Raw genomic sequence first — 16161 nt, 5'->3', positions numbered from 1 at the left:
ATTGTATGGAACAATTTGGACTTTTCCCCAACCACAGATAGACTTAATTTTGTAAGGAATTTTATGGATTTTAAGCAATAATTATTTTTAGTTGGGTGAGGAGTTTTATTTACAGGTCTGTGGAAAGGCAATGGGCACCAGGTTTGCCCCCCAGCAATGCAAACATATTCATGTCCCATTGGGAACTTCAATATATCTATGGGAATGAGAACTGGAGCTCTTGAGCCTAGTGCTTTATCGCTGTTACATGGACGATATATTTTTTATTTGGAAAGGGGACTAACCTTTCTTAATTCGAATGATTGGGGCATTTCCCTTATTAGTGAATAAAGCAAAACTGCAGTTAATTTCCTGAACTTAAATATTTACGTGGAACAAGGCAAAATAAAACATGCACGTTTTTTAAACTACTGGACGTTAACAGCTACGTAGGGGAGAATAGCTGTCATTTCTCCCCGTGGCTGTTTAATGTTCCTAAATACCAACTTCTAAGGATTAAAAGGAACTGCTCGGAGGACACAATGTTTCATGCACAAGCAAAAAAGATCTTGGGGGATTTTAGAGATAAAGGATATTTTAATGAAGGCATACTTAGATGTAAAAAAGGAGGATAGACTACCCCTCTTGGAGTATAAACTGAAAAATGCAACAGGAAATGATAATAAGATAGTTCTAGTCTGTGATTTTAATTGCAAAAGTAATATCCTTAAAAGAAGAGTAAATAAGTATTGGTCTATACTACGAGGGGATGAGATCCTTTACAATATACCGTACTCCCTGAGAAACCACTAATAGTATATAACAGAGTTCCAAATTTAAAAAGAAACCATGTACACAATCATATTCAACCCAAAAATAAACTGAATATGTTTAAAGAACCAGTGGGTTTCTATGGATGTGGGGGCTGTATTGCCTGTAAGAACACCGGGAATAGGAAGATATATCACAGTGAATTTAATAAACCACCAGAGGGAACAGAAAAATATCCCATTAAATATCGGATTACCTGTCACTCAAAAAAGGTTATATACCTTATAACATGTAACATTTTTTTTTTGGGGGGGGGGGGGGGAGGGTAGGGGTACAGAAATAAAGAGACTGGGGGTGAAAATTTGTAATCTATACATTGTGTAACATACATTACAGATTGAACAAGTATGTGTGGGTGTAGGTGGTGTTTTCAGCATATATTTTTCTTTTTTATAGCTCGTTGTTCTCATGAGTGTAGTGGTTTGTGGGAGGAGGGGGGAGATATGCCATTTTTTAATTATTTTTTACTATTTCCATATACCGTATATATATATATATATTTATTATGTGTACATAAACTTGATCATCACATTTTGTATATTGATAGAAGCATAACATTTGATCACTACAATATGGCACTTGTCTCACTTCATGCATCATACCTTGACATATTGACAATGATTCTGACATATTGACTGTCCTTAGTTATTCCCTGTCCCTTTTGAGGCTCTAATCAATGTGAGTTTACACCTCATCGTTTATGTTAAACTGCACGTATATAACACAGATTTATGCTATGTTGTGTTTCCTTTTCTATCCCACAATAATGTTTGCCTAATATATAACGTGTCATTTGGAGTAATTGAACACCATTCTCCTACTTGCACTTTATCTATAGCTTTCCACTTGAATATACGGTAAAGGTGCAAATATTTTTCAAACCTTGAGGTATATACAGGGAGTGCAGAATTATTAGGCAAATGAGTATTTTGACCACATCATCCTCTTTATGCATGTAGTCTTACTCCAAGCTGTATAGGCTCGAAAGCCTACTACCAATTAAGCATATTAGGTGATGTGCATCTCTGTAATGAGAAGGGGTGTGGTCTAATGACATCAACACCCTATATCAGGTGTGCATAATTATTAGGCAACTTCCTTTCCTTTGGCAAAATGGGTCAAAAGAAGGACTTGACAGGCTCAGAAAAGTAAAAAATAGTGAGATATCTTGCAGAGGGATGCAGCACTCTTAAAATTGCAAAACTTCTGAAGCGTGATCATCGAACAATCAAGCGTTTCATTCAAAATAGTCAACAGGGTCGCAAGAAGCGCGTGGAGAAACCAAGGCGCAAAATAACTGCCCATGAACTGAGAAAAGTCAAGCGTGCAGCTGCCAAGATGCCACTTGCCACCAGTTTGGCCATATTTCAGAGCTGCAACATCACTGGAGTGCCCAAAAGCACAAGGTGTGCAATACTCAGAGACATGGCCAAGGTAAGAAAGGCTGAAAGACGACCACCACTGAACAAGACACACAAGCTGAAACGTCAAGACTGGGCCAAGAAATATCTCAAGACTGATTTTTCTAAGGTTTTATGGACTGATGAAATGAGAGTGAGTCTTGATGGGCCAGATGGATGGGCCCGTGGCTGGATTGGTAAAGGGCAGAGAGCTCCAGTCCGACTCAGACGCCAGCAAGGTGGAGGTGGAGTACTGGTTTGGGCTGGTATCATCAAAGATGAGCTTGTGGGGCCTTTGCAGGTTGAGGATGGAGTCAAGCTCAACTCCCAGTCCTACTGCCAGTTTCTGGAAGACACCTTCTTCAAGCAGTGGTACAGGAAGAAGTCTGCATCCTTCAAGAAAAACATGATTTTCATGCAGGACAATGCTCCATCACACGCGTCCAAGTACTCCACAGCGTGGCTGGCAAGAAAGGGTATAAAAGAAGAAAATCTAATGACATGGCCTCCTTGTTCACCTGATCTGAACCCCATTGAGAACCTGTGGTCCATCATCAAATGTGAGATTTACAAGGAGGGAAAACAGTACACCTCTCTGAACAGTGTCTGGGAGGCTGTGGTTGCTGCTGCACGCAATGTTGATGGTGAACAGATCAAAACACAGACAGAATCCATGGATGGCAGGCTTTTGAGTGTCCTTGCAAAGAAAGGTGGCTATATTGGTCACTGATTTGTTTTTGTTATGTTTTTGAATGTCAGAAATGTATATTTGTGAATGTTGAGATGTTATATTGGTTTCACTGGTAAAAATAAATAATTGAAATGGGTATATATTTGTTTTTTGTTAAGTTGCCTAATAATTATGCACAGTAATAGTCACCTGCACACACAGATATCCCCCTAAAATAGCTATAACTAAAAACAAACTAAAAACTACTTCCAAAAATATTCAGCTTTGATATTAATGAGTGTTTTGGGTTCATTGAGAACATGGTTGTTGTTCAATAATAAAATTAATCCTCAAAAATACAACTTGCCTAATAATTCTGCACTCCCTGTAATCTTCTTCCAGATGTGAATTTAAACTTTTCAAAATAAAATATTTTTCAAAATAAAAAATACAAATTCCACATTTGTACATTGCAAGGTTAACACGAAAGAACCACTGCACCCAGACCCCGTTAAGTTGTGTGGGTGACTAATGTTCCTTTAAAGGAACACTATAGTGCAAGGAAAACATACTCGTTTTCCTGGCACCATAGTGCCCTGAGGGTGCCCCCACCCTCAGGGACCCCCTCCTGCCGGGCTCTGGGGAGAGGAAAGGGGTTAAAACTTACCTTTCTCCAGCGCCGGGCGGGGAGCTCTTCTCCTCCGATCCTCCTCCTCTCCTCCCATTCGGCTGAATGCGCACGCGCAGCAAGAGCTGCGCGCGCATTCAGCCGGTCTCATAGGAAAGCCTTATCAATGCTTTCCTATGGACGCTTGCGTGCTCTCACTGTGATTTTCACAGTAAGAATCACGCAAGCGCCTCTAGTGGCAGTCAATGAGACAGCCACTAGAGGCTTTGAGGGCTGGATTAACCCATTTATAAACATAGCAGTTTCTCCGAAACTGCTATGTTTATTAAAAAATGGGTTAACCCTAGCTGGACCTGGCACCCAGACCACTTCATTAAGCTCAAGTGGTCTGGGTGCCTAGAGTGGTCCTTTAAGTGAATTTAAGTTGGCTGACCATATCCCAACATACTCCTGTTTTGGCAAAAACTAGGCACTGGGAAGAAATTTCTAGCCACAAATGATATTAGCCCCCAGCAAATCTTGTTTCAGCCTCTCCATCCATGAGAAAGGTAAACAACAGAATGGCAAGGGAGCAGCAATGTATGGATATAGCTTATTAAAACAACTTACACACAAAAAAAAATAAAAAAAAAATATAGGGACAGGGATATCAAACAGAAACAAAGTTTGATCAGAACAAATGTGTCACATCAAAATTAAATCTACAACAATGAACCCCAGCAAACACTTCTTCAACTTACCAGGCGGTTGTTCTCAAAGACATTTTCTTTGGAGAGGGATTCAAAGTTTCTGTGAATTAACAGGAAAAAAGGTAAGGTACTGCAGAAGGCAAGCATACAGCTAGTTGTATGTCATTTAGTGTGTTTAATGTTGGGCAGTAGGAGTGCTTGCAATGCCAGTAAGGAATGTGCCTCCTGCTGCCAAGTACATTACAAACAGCGGGCTGATTATAAATGGGTGAAACACCAGGGAGATTTTTTTACAAAAGATCTTCATGTGCCTCTGGATTGCAACATTTGTAAATAATGCAAACTGGGAGATCAGCCTGGACTGTGCAAATTTTATTTTGATATAATTTTTTTTATATAAATGTTTTTAGCAAATTTCAGGCAAACTATAAAAATATTGAACGGTTTTCAAAATAGTTAATTGAATCAAAATTTCAGAGAGAGAGGGAGAGGGATGGCCAGCACGCGGGTCCGGGCAATAAGTGATCTGCAGTTGCCAGGACCCCATTTTAATTATATGGGGATCTTGGCTACCTCTTCTAATTACTTCTCCAGATCCAGCCGACTAATTGGGACCTTGGTAATGCATAAAATTTTGCCCTATGCAATAGCACAGAATATTGAATTCACTGGGAAGGAAGTCACAGGACTGCTCAGAATCTTTGATCCTTAGATCTCGGCCAATGGCGTGAGGAATCGTTTAAGGGTATTCTGCAGGACCTCCATGTTTATAGTGGGCCATGGGATAATGCTTATATTATTAGTTGCTCTCCTCTACCTACCACAGTTCAGTAAAAAGTGGCACCATCACTGCACTTCCCTGCTGTTACAGTAACCTAGAATTCCCACAGGTTTTTTTTTTCTCTGAATCCATTACTATATTGTCCTTGAGGTGAGAGAAGAGGGAGGGAACTCGGCCAAGGTCCTGTCTAGTTAGTAGGGGTTTCCGGTTACATGCACTCGCTTTTTAAAATGCAGTTTTAAAAGGTTGTGGGTGCTGACTTTTTATGCATCAGCATACCCATTTATTTTCAAGATTCGTTTGGGAATAACTGGGCATTTTCAGGATTTAGTTTGATAATTCTGATGCTAATTCTGCGTTTGGTTTCTACTCAATTAAAACACAAGTAAAAATTTGTCAAAATGTATCCACATTTGAGTTTGACAAAATTTACGAACGCAAAATTAACGTTTGGGAGCTAATCCTCCTTGCCTGAGTTTGCAGGGTGTATTAATCCTCCATTATCACGGTCAACAATACATGGAGTGTTTTACTGACAGGTGGGTTGTACAACAACTGTGCTGCATCCCAGCATCCCATAACAGATGGGAAAGAAGGAGGAGGGCACTCAACAGAGGAATTATTTTTTTTTAATAGTCCAGCAATGCAGTATAAGATGTTTCTTCTGTAAGACTAGCATATTAACCATTACTCTCTTTCATTGAAACAGTTACACATTTCAGAACTTTGGCACACACACACACACACACAAGCTTAAAAATGAACAGAGTGTGGGAATTAGCCTACAAATTGCAATTTATATGCCAAACATGTATCAGTTTAAATTATGGCAGATTTTGTCCAAAAAAATATATAATTGGCTGGTGAATTCTGACAATTCACTGTTTAGTGAATAAAACAAACTCTATATGGTTGTAAAGTGCAAGTGACACCCTCTTTATTAAGTAAAAAGATGTTAAATGATTGGGGTGGGGTGGTGTGGTGCGAGGGTCCATAGAGCAGTGGTTTCCAACCTGTGGTAAGCGTACATGGACAAGTTTTATCAGGTGCCCAGTCATACACTGTGGTGCAGTAACAGCGCGACAAGGCCCATTTCTTATCTGCAGTCCTGGGAGGAAGGGAGAACCTGCCACTTCCTCCTAGTTAACACACTCCAAGTCGTGCAGGAGGCAGAGAGGAAGAGGATGTATGGGGCAGACCGGGAGAGCATGCCCCTAACTCCCAACAGCCACAGCCAGTAGGTGGCAATAATGTATGTGTGTCTGCATCTGTATGCATGTCAGTGTTTGTATCTGTATGTATTTATATGTGCACCCTGCCCTAATGTGTTTTACACCCCACCTCCTATAGAATGTAAGCTCGATTGAGCAGGGTCCTCTTCAACCTATTGTTCCTGTAAGTTTATTTGTAATTGTCCTATTTATAGTTAAATCCCCTCTCATAATATTGTAAAGCGCTACGGAATCTGTTGGCGCTATATAAATGGCAATAATAATAATAATAATAATAATCAGTGTTTATATCTGTGTGTCTGTGCATCTGCATGTGTGGCAGGGAAGCCTGGGGCAGAGGAGAAGCAGGGAAGCATGCTGGGGCAGAGGAAAAGCAGGGAAGCATGCTGGGGCAGAGGAAAAGCAGGGAAGCATGCTGGGGCAGAGGAAAAGCAGGGAAGCATGCTGGGGCAGAGGAAAAGCAGGGAAGCATGCTGGGGCAGAGGAAAAGCAGGGAAGCATGCTGGGGCAGAGGAAAAGCAGGGAAGCATGCTGGGGCAGAGGAAAAGCAGGGAAGCATGCTGGGGCAGAGGAAAAGCAGGGAAGCATGCTGGGGCAGAGGAAAAGCAGGGAAGCATGCTGGGGCAGAGGAAAAGCAGGGAAGCATGCTGGGGCAGAGGAAAAGCAGGGAAGCATGCTGGGGCAGAGGAAAAGCAGGGAAGCATGCTGGGGCAGAGGAAAAGCAGGGAAGCATGCTGGGGCAGAGGAAAAGCAGGGAAGCATGCTGGGGCAGAGGAAAAGCAGGGAAGCATGCTGGGGCAGAGGAAAAGCAGGGAAGCATGCTGGGGCAGAGGAAAAGCAGGGAAGCATGCTGGGGCAGAGGAAAAGCAGGGAAGCATGCTGGGGCAGAGGAAAAGCAGGGAAGCATGCTGGGGCAGAGGAAAAGCAGGGAAGCATGCTGGGGCAGAGGAAAAGCAGGGAAGCATGCTGGGGCAGAGGAAAAGCAGGGAAGCATGCTGGGGCAGAGGAAAAGCAGGGAAGCATGCTGGGGCAGAGGAAAAGCAGGGAAGCATGCTGGGGCAGAGGAAAAGCAGGGAAGCATGCTGGGGCAGAGGAAAAGCAGGGAAGCATGCTGGGGCAGAGGAAAAGCAGGGAAGCATGCTGGGGCAGAGGAAAAGCAGGGAAGCATGCTGGGGCAGAGGAAAAGCAGGGAAGCATGCTGGGGCAGAGGAAAAGCAGGGAAGCATGCTGGGGCAGAGGAAAAGCAGGGAAGCATGCTGGGGCAGAGGAAAAGCAGGGAAGCATGCTGGGGCAGAGGAAAAGCAGGGAAGCATGCTGGGGCAGAGGAAAAGCAGGGAAGCATGCTGGGGCAGAGGAAAAGCAGGGAAGCATGCTGGGGCAGAGGAAAAGCAGGGAAGCATGCTGGGGCAGAGGAAAAGCAGGGAAGCATGCTGGGGCAGAGGAAAAGCAGGGAAGCATGCTGGGGCAGAGGAGAAGCAGGGGAGCCTGGGGCAGAGGAGAAGCAGGGGAGCCTGGGGCAGAGGAGAAGCAGGGGAGCCTGGGGCAGAGGAGAAGCAGGGGAGCCTGGGGCAGAGGAGAAGCAGGGGAGCCTGGGGCAGAGGAGAAGCAGGGGAGCCTGGGGCAGAGGAGAAGCAGGGGAGCCTGGGGCAGAGGAGAAGCAGGGGAGCCTGGGGCAGAGGAGAAGCAGGGGAGCCTGGGGCAGAGGAGAAGCAGGGGAGCCTGGGGCAGAGGAGAAGCAGGGGAGCCTGGGGCAGAGGAGAAGCAGGGGAGCCTGGGGCAGAGGAGAAGCAGGGGAGCCTGGGGCAGAGGAGAAGCAGGGGAGCCTGGGGCAGAGGAGAAGCAGGGGAGCCTGGGGCAGAGGAGAAGCAGGGGAGCCTGGGGCAGAGGAGAAGCAGGGGAGCCTGGGGCAGAGGAGAAGCAGGGGAGCCTGGGGCAGAGGAGAAGCAGGGGAGCCTGGGGCAGAGGAGAAGCAGGGGAGCCTGGGGCAGAGGAGAAGCAGGGGAGCCTGGGGCAGAGGAGAAGCAGGGGAGCCTGGGGCAGTGGAGAAGCAGGGGAGCCTGGGGCAGTGGAGAAGCAGGGGAGCCTGGGGCAGTGGAGAAGCAGGGGAGCCTGGGGCAGTGGAGAAGCAGGGGAGCCTGGGGCAGTGGAGAAGCAGGGGAGCCTGGGGCAGAGGAGCCTGGGGCAGAGGAGAAGCAGCGGAGCCTGGGGCAGAGGAGAAGCAGCGGAGCCTGGGGCAGAGGAGAAGCAGCGGAGCCTGGGGCAGAGGAGAAGCAGCGGAGCCTGGGGCAGAGGAGAAGCAGGGGAGCCTGGGGCAGAGGAGAAGCAGGGGAGCCTGGGGCAGAGGAGAAGCAGGGGAGCCTGGGGCAGAGGAGAAGCAGGGGAGCCTGGGGCAGAGGAGAAGCAGGGGAGCCTGGGGCAGAGGAGAAGCAGGGGAGCCTGGGGCAGAGGAGAAGCAGGGGAGCCTGGGGCAGAGGAGAAGCAGGGGAGCCTGGGGCAGAGGAGAATGTATACAATTTGCAATAACATCAACTATATTAATTACAGACATTTTACGGGGTTTGTGAGGGGTACAATTTATGGAAATGGGCTGCCAACAGGTACACAAGTGAAAAAAGGTTTCACAGTATTTCTCAAACTATATTAACAAAAAAAAAATGGATGGAACAAAACCATAGGTAAAAAAAAAACGTTATTCACATAATTAATTAAAAACCACAGTGTGTACACACACACACACACACACTCCTAAAATACATTGAGGATTTAATTTATACAGAAAGCAATTTTTAAAAGTATCACTTCCAGGATGAATCAGAAGAGAAAGGGAAGGGCCTTAAAAAATAAAAACAAGTTGTCATCTCAACCTTGTGACTTCAATTGGTCAGATATGCAGTAGATCAGTGAAAGACCTTTTCCCTAACTTTCTGTAAATCAAGAAATTTAATTTTGAATTGTAACCTTAGTGTAGCCACTGGCATAGATACTGATCTTAAAACAGGAAACAGCTCGTTTTTAAACGCAAAAGCTCAGTGAAACCTTAATAATGAACTTGGTAGAGGCTATGTTGAAAGAGCAATTACCAAGATTTGCGGCCAAGACCACTGTAATGACCAGCACAGTTTACAACCAAGAGATTTATCGTAATTGATTTTCTAGCATGCAATACATTGCTTAGGTTAATGAATTACTCAAATCATACTAAAATACAAAAAATTACAATTGGTAAGTAACTGCCAATTTATTTGTCAGTTATTCATTCTGAAGTGAGCGAATATAAATCTTTTGGTTATTTGAAAGACCACCAAGTAGTCGTATATTCCAAAACACAAACTGATAGTGATTTAAAAGCTGAATTGCATGATTTGCATGGTATATTCGCAAAACTGAATTGAAGCAAACTCAAAGTCTTAATTGCAAAATTTAGGCAATTTCTGATTTGGAGACATTATTCAACTCGGCAATGTTTACAGTTGCGCTATCTGGCCTAACGTTGCCATTCTAATTTCAACTTCCTAGTATTTGGACTTTAGGAAATAATATACATTATCTTCTGTGCCTTTAGAAAATCAGCAACGTCCAGCAAACCCATACGCATGGGTATGGATAGAGTGCGGCAAAGGCATTTCCTTTTTCACAGATTTTCTTTAAGAAGCGGTTTATTCTACAGAATTGATCGTAAGCTCTTGGACACAAGTAATTACTTACATAAGGTCTGGTCGGTGGCGATGAATGAGGGCACAAAAAGCCAATCCGTCACGAAACGAGGAGCTGAGGTCAGACACCTGTACCCCAGGGTACCCCTGGCATTGCTGGGAGCACCAGAGTTGAAGATTTCGAGATGCAGACATGACATCGGACACCTGCAAAGGGTAAACAAGAGGGGATTAAGGAAAGGAGAGCAAAGGGGTAGATTAGAGGGTAAGGGTCTTCATTGCTATGGCAAGGAGCATGCCCTGGCATTGGATGTAAAACACAAAATGAGAGGAGGGACTGGGAGCAAGGTGAGAGGGAGGTCAGTTAGGGCCAGATGTGAGAATTGGTGAATAGGGAGCTTTGTAGTGAAAGTTAATAGAGGTAATGCAGAGGGAGACAGGGAGCTCGCTCATGGAGGGGGCGTTAGACACCCCGGGGCGGTGGGGCCTAGCTTCCCTGGGGTGTAGCCGGGATCTTCCTTACCCTGGGGGCCCAGCTGTCACTCACAGTCCGCAGAGCCTGACTGTTAAACCGCTCTCTCTATCCGGGGGCCCGGTGAATCAGTGAATCTCGGACCGAGTCTCTCTGGCTGTTTCCCGGGCGGTGTCTGTCTGTGTCTTCGACGTCTCCGCCTCCCCTGCCGCTCCTCCTAGTGCTGGGCTGGGCGATCACCATGGCACAGCCTACTGCACCGACACACCGAGCAGGAGCACCCTGTGCTGGACCCATAACTACACTAACAGGCAGAAACACAGACACCATAACTACACTGCCAGACAGAGACACCGACACCACAACTACACTAACAGGCAGAGACACAGGCACCCATAATAACACTGCCAGACACCATAACTACACTAACAGGCAGAGACACAAACACCATAACTACACTGCCAGACAGAGACACAGGCACCCATAATAACACTGCCAGACAGAGACACAGACACCATAACTACACTAACAGGCAGAGACACAAACACCATAACTACACTAACAGACAGAGACACAGACACCATAACTACACTGCCAGACAGAGACACAGGCACCCATAATAACACTGCCAGACAGAGACACAGACACCATAACTACACTGCCAGACAGAGACACAGACACCATAACTACACTGCCAGACAGAGACACAGGCACCCATAATAACACTGACAGACACCATAACTACACTAACAGACATAGACACAGACATCATAACTACACTAACAGACAGAGACACAGACACCATAACTACACTAACAGGCAGAGACACAAACACCATAACTACACTAACAGACAGAAACACAGACACGCAAAATAAAACTGCCAGACAGAGACACAGTCACCATAACTACACTAACAGACAGATACACAGACACCCATAACTACACTGCCAGACAGAGACACAGACACCATAACTACACTAACAGACAGAGACACAGACACCATAACTACACTGCCAGACAGAGACACAGGCACCATAACTACACTAACAGACAGAGACACAGCACCATAACTACACTAACTGGACACAATAACCAAAACTGGCAGCTAGAGACACAAATACTCACCGCAATGAACTCAGCAAGGGAAACAAACTCCCAAGGCAAATAAACTCAGAGACACATATATACAACTAGAGTCAAAAACATATACTGAAATTAACACATAAAAATGCATAAGTAAATGCATTTCATCTCAATAAAGTGGTCTGGGTGCAGTGGCCCTGTTCTAACTGTACAACGAAAATCTTCTTTCTTCAGCTCCTGGTGTTTGATCCGCCAGGAACCCACATCAGTTCTGTACTATTGCGCATGCATAAGAGTATTACACTGATGTAACCTGCAAGAGCCTCCTGCGTGTGATTAAAATTCAATTAACAAAGCTGGATATAAAAACTTATAAAGCAAGTTAACATCTTGTTAAATATTAAACTTTTTTTTTCATGCAGGCTGTGTCAGTCACAGCCTGGGGAAGTGAGACTTTAGATGCATAAACAGAAACAAAAGTGGTTTAACTCCTAATTGGCAGAAAATTAAGCAGTGAGACTGCAGAGGCATAATCTGTACATTAAAACCGCTTCATTAAAGGGACACTCCAGACACCCAGACCACTTCTGCCCATTGGAGTGGTCTGGGTGCCAACTCCCATCACCCTTAATCCTGCAAGTGTAATTATTGCAGTTTTTATAAACTGCAATAATTACCTTGCAGGGTTAAGTCCTCCTCTAGTGGCTGTCTATCAGACAGCCACTGGAGGGACTTCCAGCTTCTTAAAACACGAAAAGTGTTTTAAACGACGCTGGACGTCCTCACGCTATGCATGAGGACCTCCAGCGTCGCCGGAATCCCCATAGGAAAGCATTGAATAATGCTTTTCTGTGGGGAGGTCTAATGCGCGCGTGGCGCATGCGCATAAGGTCTTCCCCGCTGGCTGACATCGGCGGGGGAGGAGCGTGGGCAGAGCCTGACTGAGTGCCGAGGGACATTGGTGCTGGATTCTGGTAAGTCACTGAAGGGGTTTTAACCACTTCAGCAACATGGGATGGGGGCCACTGCAGGATCCTGCTGTGCCAGGAAAACGTAAAGTTGTCTATGTGACTATAGTGTTCCTTTAAGGCTAGTTTTTTTATTATTAATCTCAGAGCAAAACCTTTTTCTAGTCTGCCTCATATTGGTGTGACTCACATTCCCAGGCAGCAACTGCTATATGCAGCTGCTTTCCTTAAACCGTTTTCCTGGCGCTGCAGGTCCCCTCTCCCTCCAACCCCTTCAGTGACTTACCTGTATCCAGCGCCGATGTCCCTCGGCGCTGGATCAGGGACCGCCCACGGTCCTCCCCCGCTGACGTCATCCGGCGGGGGAGACCTATCAAGAATGCGCGGGCGCCAGCGAGGAAGCCCTAATGCGCACGCGCGGCAATGCCGCACACGTGCATTAGACCTCTCCATATAAAATGCTTTCAATGCTTTCCTATAGGGATTTCAGCTACGCTGGAGGTCCTCACATAGTGTGAGGACATCCAGCGACGTTAGTTATTTTCATGTGCTATAAACACGGAAGTGCCCTCTAGTGGCTGTCTAGTAGACAGCCAATAGAGGTTGGGTTAACCCTCCAAGGTAAATATTGCAGTTTATGAAAACTGCATTAATTACACTTGCAGGGTTAAGGGTAGTGGGAGTTGGCACCCAGACCACTCCAATGGGCAGAAGTGGTCTGGGTGCCTGGAGTGTCCCTTTAATTCAGCTTTGCTCCTGATATCACAGTGATATACAGACATAGCAAATATTTTAGACATCAGCTGAGCATTAGCACTCAAAGGGAAATTAGTCCTTAAACAACAACAACTTACCTTGGCCTCCACTTCCCTGCCGTGATCTCATTAGAGAGGTCGTCCTGTGCTCCTCCACTGCTCCTCACCAATTTGCCCTGCCTGGGAACACTTCCCCAGGCAGGGCAAACCTCTTCAGTGACGTTTACTTGCTTACTCTCATCATCATGTCAATCTATTCCTATACTCCATAGCCAGCACTGACTCGGGAGTTTTCATAGCAACATGCTGTGGTTGCTATGGGTGGAGACCAGAAGGACGATCTGTGGGAGGCTTCTTCTGCTCTCCCTGACAATTGATCTGCATAGAATCTATGAGAAAGAAGTGATTGACTGGTGGGAGAAAAAAATATTTTAAAATAGCTTTTTCTCCAAATCTATACATTTGCTAGCAAAACTGCTTGCACCATATATAGATGGAATTGTATGTTCTTTTTAAAGAGCTATGGTAGTTGTGGGCACTACGGTTGCCCTTTTGACAAGGTCCCATTCTACACTAGCTGCTGGGTAAAATGAAGCCCATGGAACAGCGCAGTCAGGGGAGTGGGCCTTGACAGAGCCAGGAGTAGGCAGGGGAGTAACCAGTTAAAGGGGCGTGGTTATTGGTAAATGGGGGTTGGTTAATAGGAGTATATTAAGCAGCCATTTTATGAGTAAGGGACATTTTAACTAAACTGACACTTACCTGGTAATTGTTTTTGGCAGGTCTGTGTTGGTTTTTTCTTTTGTCTTTCAGATCATGGCATCAATGGAAGAAATCCTGGAGGGAGTGAGAGCTGCTGTGCGGGATAGAGGACTGGCCTGGCTTCATGAGCAACTGGGGGCTCAGGGTCCCCCCCCTACAACCCCTGCGGCGGCTGCACGGCGTTCCATGAGGAGGGCGAGACCGCCCCAGCGGCTGAGCCCAGGCATGGAGCCCAAAGTCGGCAGACGGAGGAGCCCGTCAGCGGAGTCTGTTAGGGCCCTGGATGAGGTAGCGGGCCCCAGCGGAGTGGAGTTACCGCGGCCAGCACCGTCTGTTCGACGCGGTGCTGGCCGGGCGCGGGCAGCAGCTAGGCCGAGGCCTACCACGCGGTGTGCGCCCCGCCGGGAGGCGGCAGGCGGGACGGTTGCGGCTGGAGCCAGGACACAGAGCGGATCGGATGGAGGAAGCAGCGAGCAGATGCGGCCCGGTGAGTCAGGGAATGGCGCTGGGGCCGGGCAGCGGGCGGGGAGCAGAGCGGAGGCCTCTAGAGATCAGGCGGTCCCCCTGATGGCAGGGGGAGCCCCTGTGCAAGGGGACACAATGGGGGCGGCCTCTAGTGGGGCCAGGTGCAGCGCAAGGGACACAGACGGCGGGTCCGCCCAGCCAGGTACCTTGGGGCCGGCAGGGCCCGCGGCTTTGGCGGACCGGAGGCGCCAGGACAGACAAGTGGAATCCCCAGTTCACAAGGCGGCCCAAAAGGGGCCAGGTTCAGCGGGTCGGGATAGCTCCCAGGAATCAGCCCAGGGCTTGGAGACAGGACGGGCTGGGAGAGAGCGGGAGGGCCACAGGGGCGGCTCCCGGGGACGGCGGGGTCTCTCGCGTAGCCCTAGGCCGCATCGCAGCAGGGAGCAGCGCGGCGTCAGTGCCAGGCATGACAGGAGGCAGGCTGACGGGTGGAGGGGTAGAGAGAGGAGCAGGTCAACAAGCAGGCTTAGCAGGAGGAGATCGGTTTCAGGGGAACGGAGGTGGAGGCAGCGGTGCAGTGCGTCTGGGTCATCAGGCAGGAGCTCGCCAGGTCAGCGGAGCATCGCTTACGGCCGGGAGGGCCAGGCAGGGAGGCGGGACATGGTGCGGAACTACAGGCAGGAGCATAAGGAGGTTGGGCGGGTATGTGATCATGTGGACACACTACCCAGGTGTCGTTCTCCTTGCAGGTCTCGCAGCACTACACCCGCGGTCCTGAGGCAGGGCCAGGCTGACAGGAGTCGGCGCCAATCGGATGCTCCAGAGCCAAGCATGGCGGACGGAAGGGAAACAAACCCACGGCCTTCTGCGGCTTCGGGCTCAGGCGGTGAGTCAACTGTTGCACCACACGCAGGAACACTATTGACTTGTTTAAAATCTTTCTTAGATTCATGGGGGGGTGGGGAAATGGCTTCACCTCAGTTTGGGAGAGTGTGGACGTGTGAGAAGGGCCAAGGGTTACCGGGTAGGGCCGTGGATCCAGCACAAGATAGCGAGGTGGGGTTATCTGTGTCAGAAGCTAGTAAGGAGTCGGGGGAGAAGGTTGGTATTGGGGGCGAAATTACCGACGCTGCGCGGCAAAACATGCACGTGTGTTTCTCGGGCCCATTAGGTTGTCATCTAAAAATGGACATAAAGGAGAAAATTTGGAAGGGTGAGTTTGTGGAGGTTTTTTCCTTACTCCCGCTGGAGGAGTTCTTAGACATGAAGGAGGAGGACAAGAAGGACGCGAAGAAGGAGGAGGAGGAGAAAAAGCGTAGGTATCGGAAGATTCCTAAAACATTTGGGAACTGGCTAAGGGCTTTTTGTATCCTGGCCAGCGTGATAGGAGAAAAGTCGCCGGATAAATGCTCCCAACTGTTTTTGCTACCTAGACGGGATTGGGGAAGCGTACCGGACTTATGGCGGGGTCGCCTGGTGGCGGTACGACGAACAATTTCGCCAGAGGTTAGCGGCGAATCCCAGCATGCGGTGGGATCAAATGGACCTTCCCCTCTGGATGCGGCTCATGATGGCGCAGAAGGCTGCGCCCTTTCACGGGACGGCCGGTGTGGCCCCTGGGGGACCTGCATCGGCCGGGCAAAAGAAAGGCTTCTGTTGGCTCTTTAACGAGGGCCAATGCAAGTGGGGAACGTCGTGCCGGTTTAAGCACGAGTGCTCCGGTTGTGGGGGGGCCCATGGAGCCAGTCGGTGTTTTAAGCGAGGTAAGTCTGCACCAGGAGTGGGAGCCAA

At 47.7% G+C, this 16161-nt stretch overlaps 1 protein-coding gene across 1 annotated transcript in view; it reads right to left on the bottom strand.

The window, feature by feature from the left end:
- MICALL1 (MICAL like 1) overlaps positions 1-10503 on the bottom strand; it is a 54561-nt gene extending 44058 nt beyond the window's left edge. Inside the window, exons 1-3 of the mRNA XM_063426429.1 lie at positions 10387-10503; positions 9916-10070; positions 4249-4297 (exon numbers count right to left, since the gene is read on the bottom strand). Of these exons, the coding sequence (XP_063282499.1) occupies positions 4249-4297; positions 9916-10058 (192 nt within the window). The 5' untranslated portion in view covers positions 10059-10070; positions 10387-10503. The remainder of the gene's footprint in view (positions 1-4248; positions 4298-9915; positions 10071-10386) is intronic.
- Positions 10504-16161: the final 5658 nt, after the last annotated feature.

The sequence above is a fragment of the Pelobates fuscus genome, chromosome 7 (genome assembly GCF_036172605.1).
Source record: "Pelobates fuscus isolate aPelFus1 chromosome 7, aPelFus1.pri, whole genome shotgun sequence".
Taxonomy (NCBI): Eukaryota; Metazoa; Chordata; class Amphibia; order Anura; family Pelobatidae; genus Pelobates; species Pelobates fuscus.
This window is presented reverse-complemented; position numbering and strand designations above follow the sequence as displayed.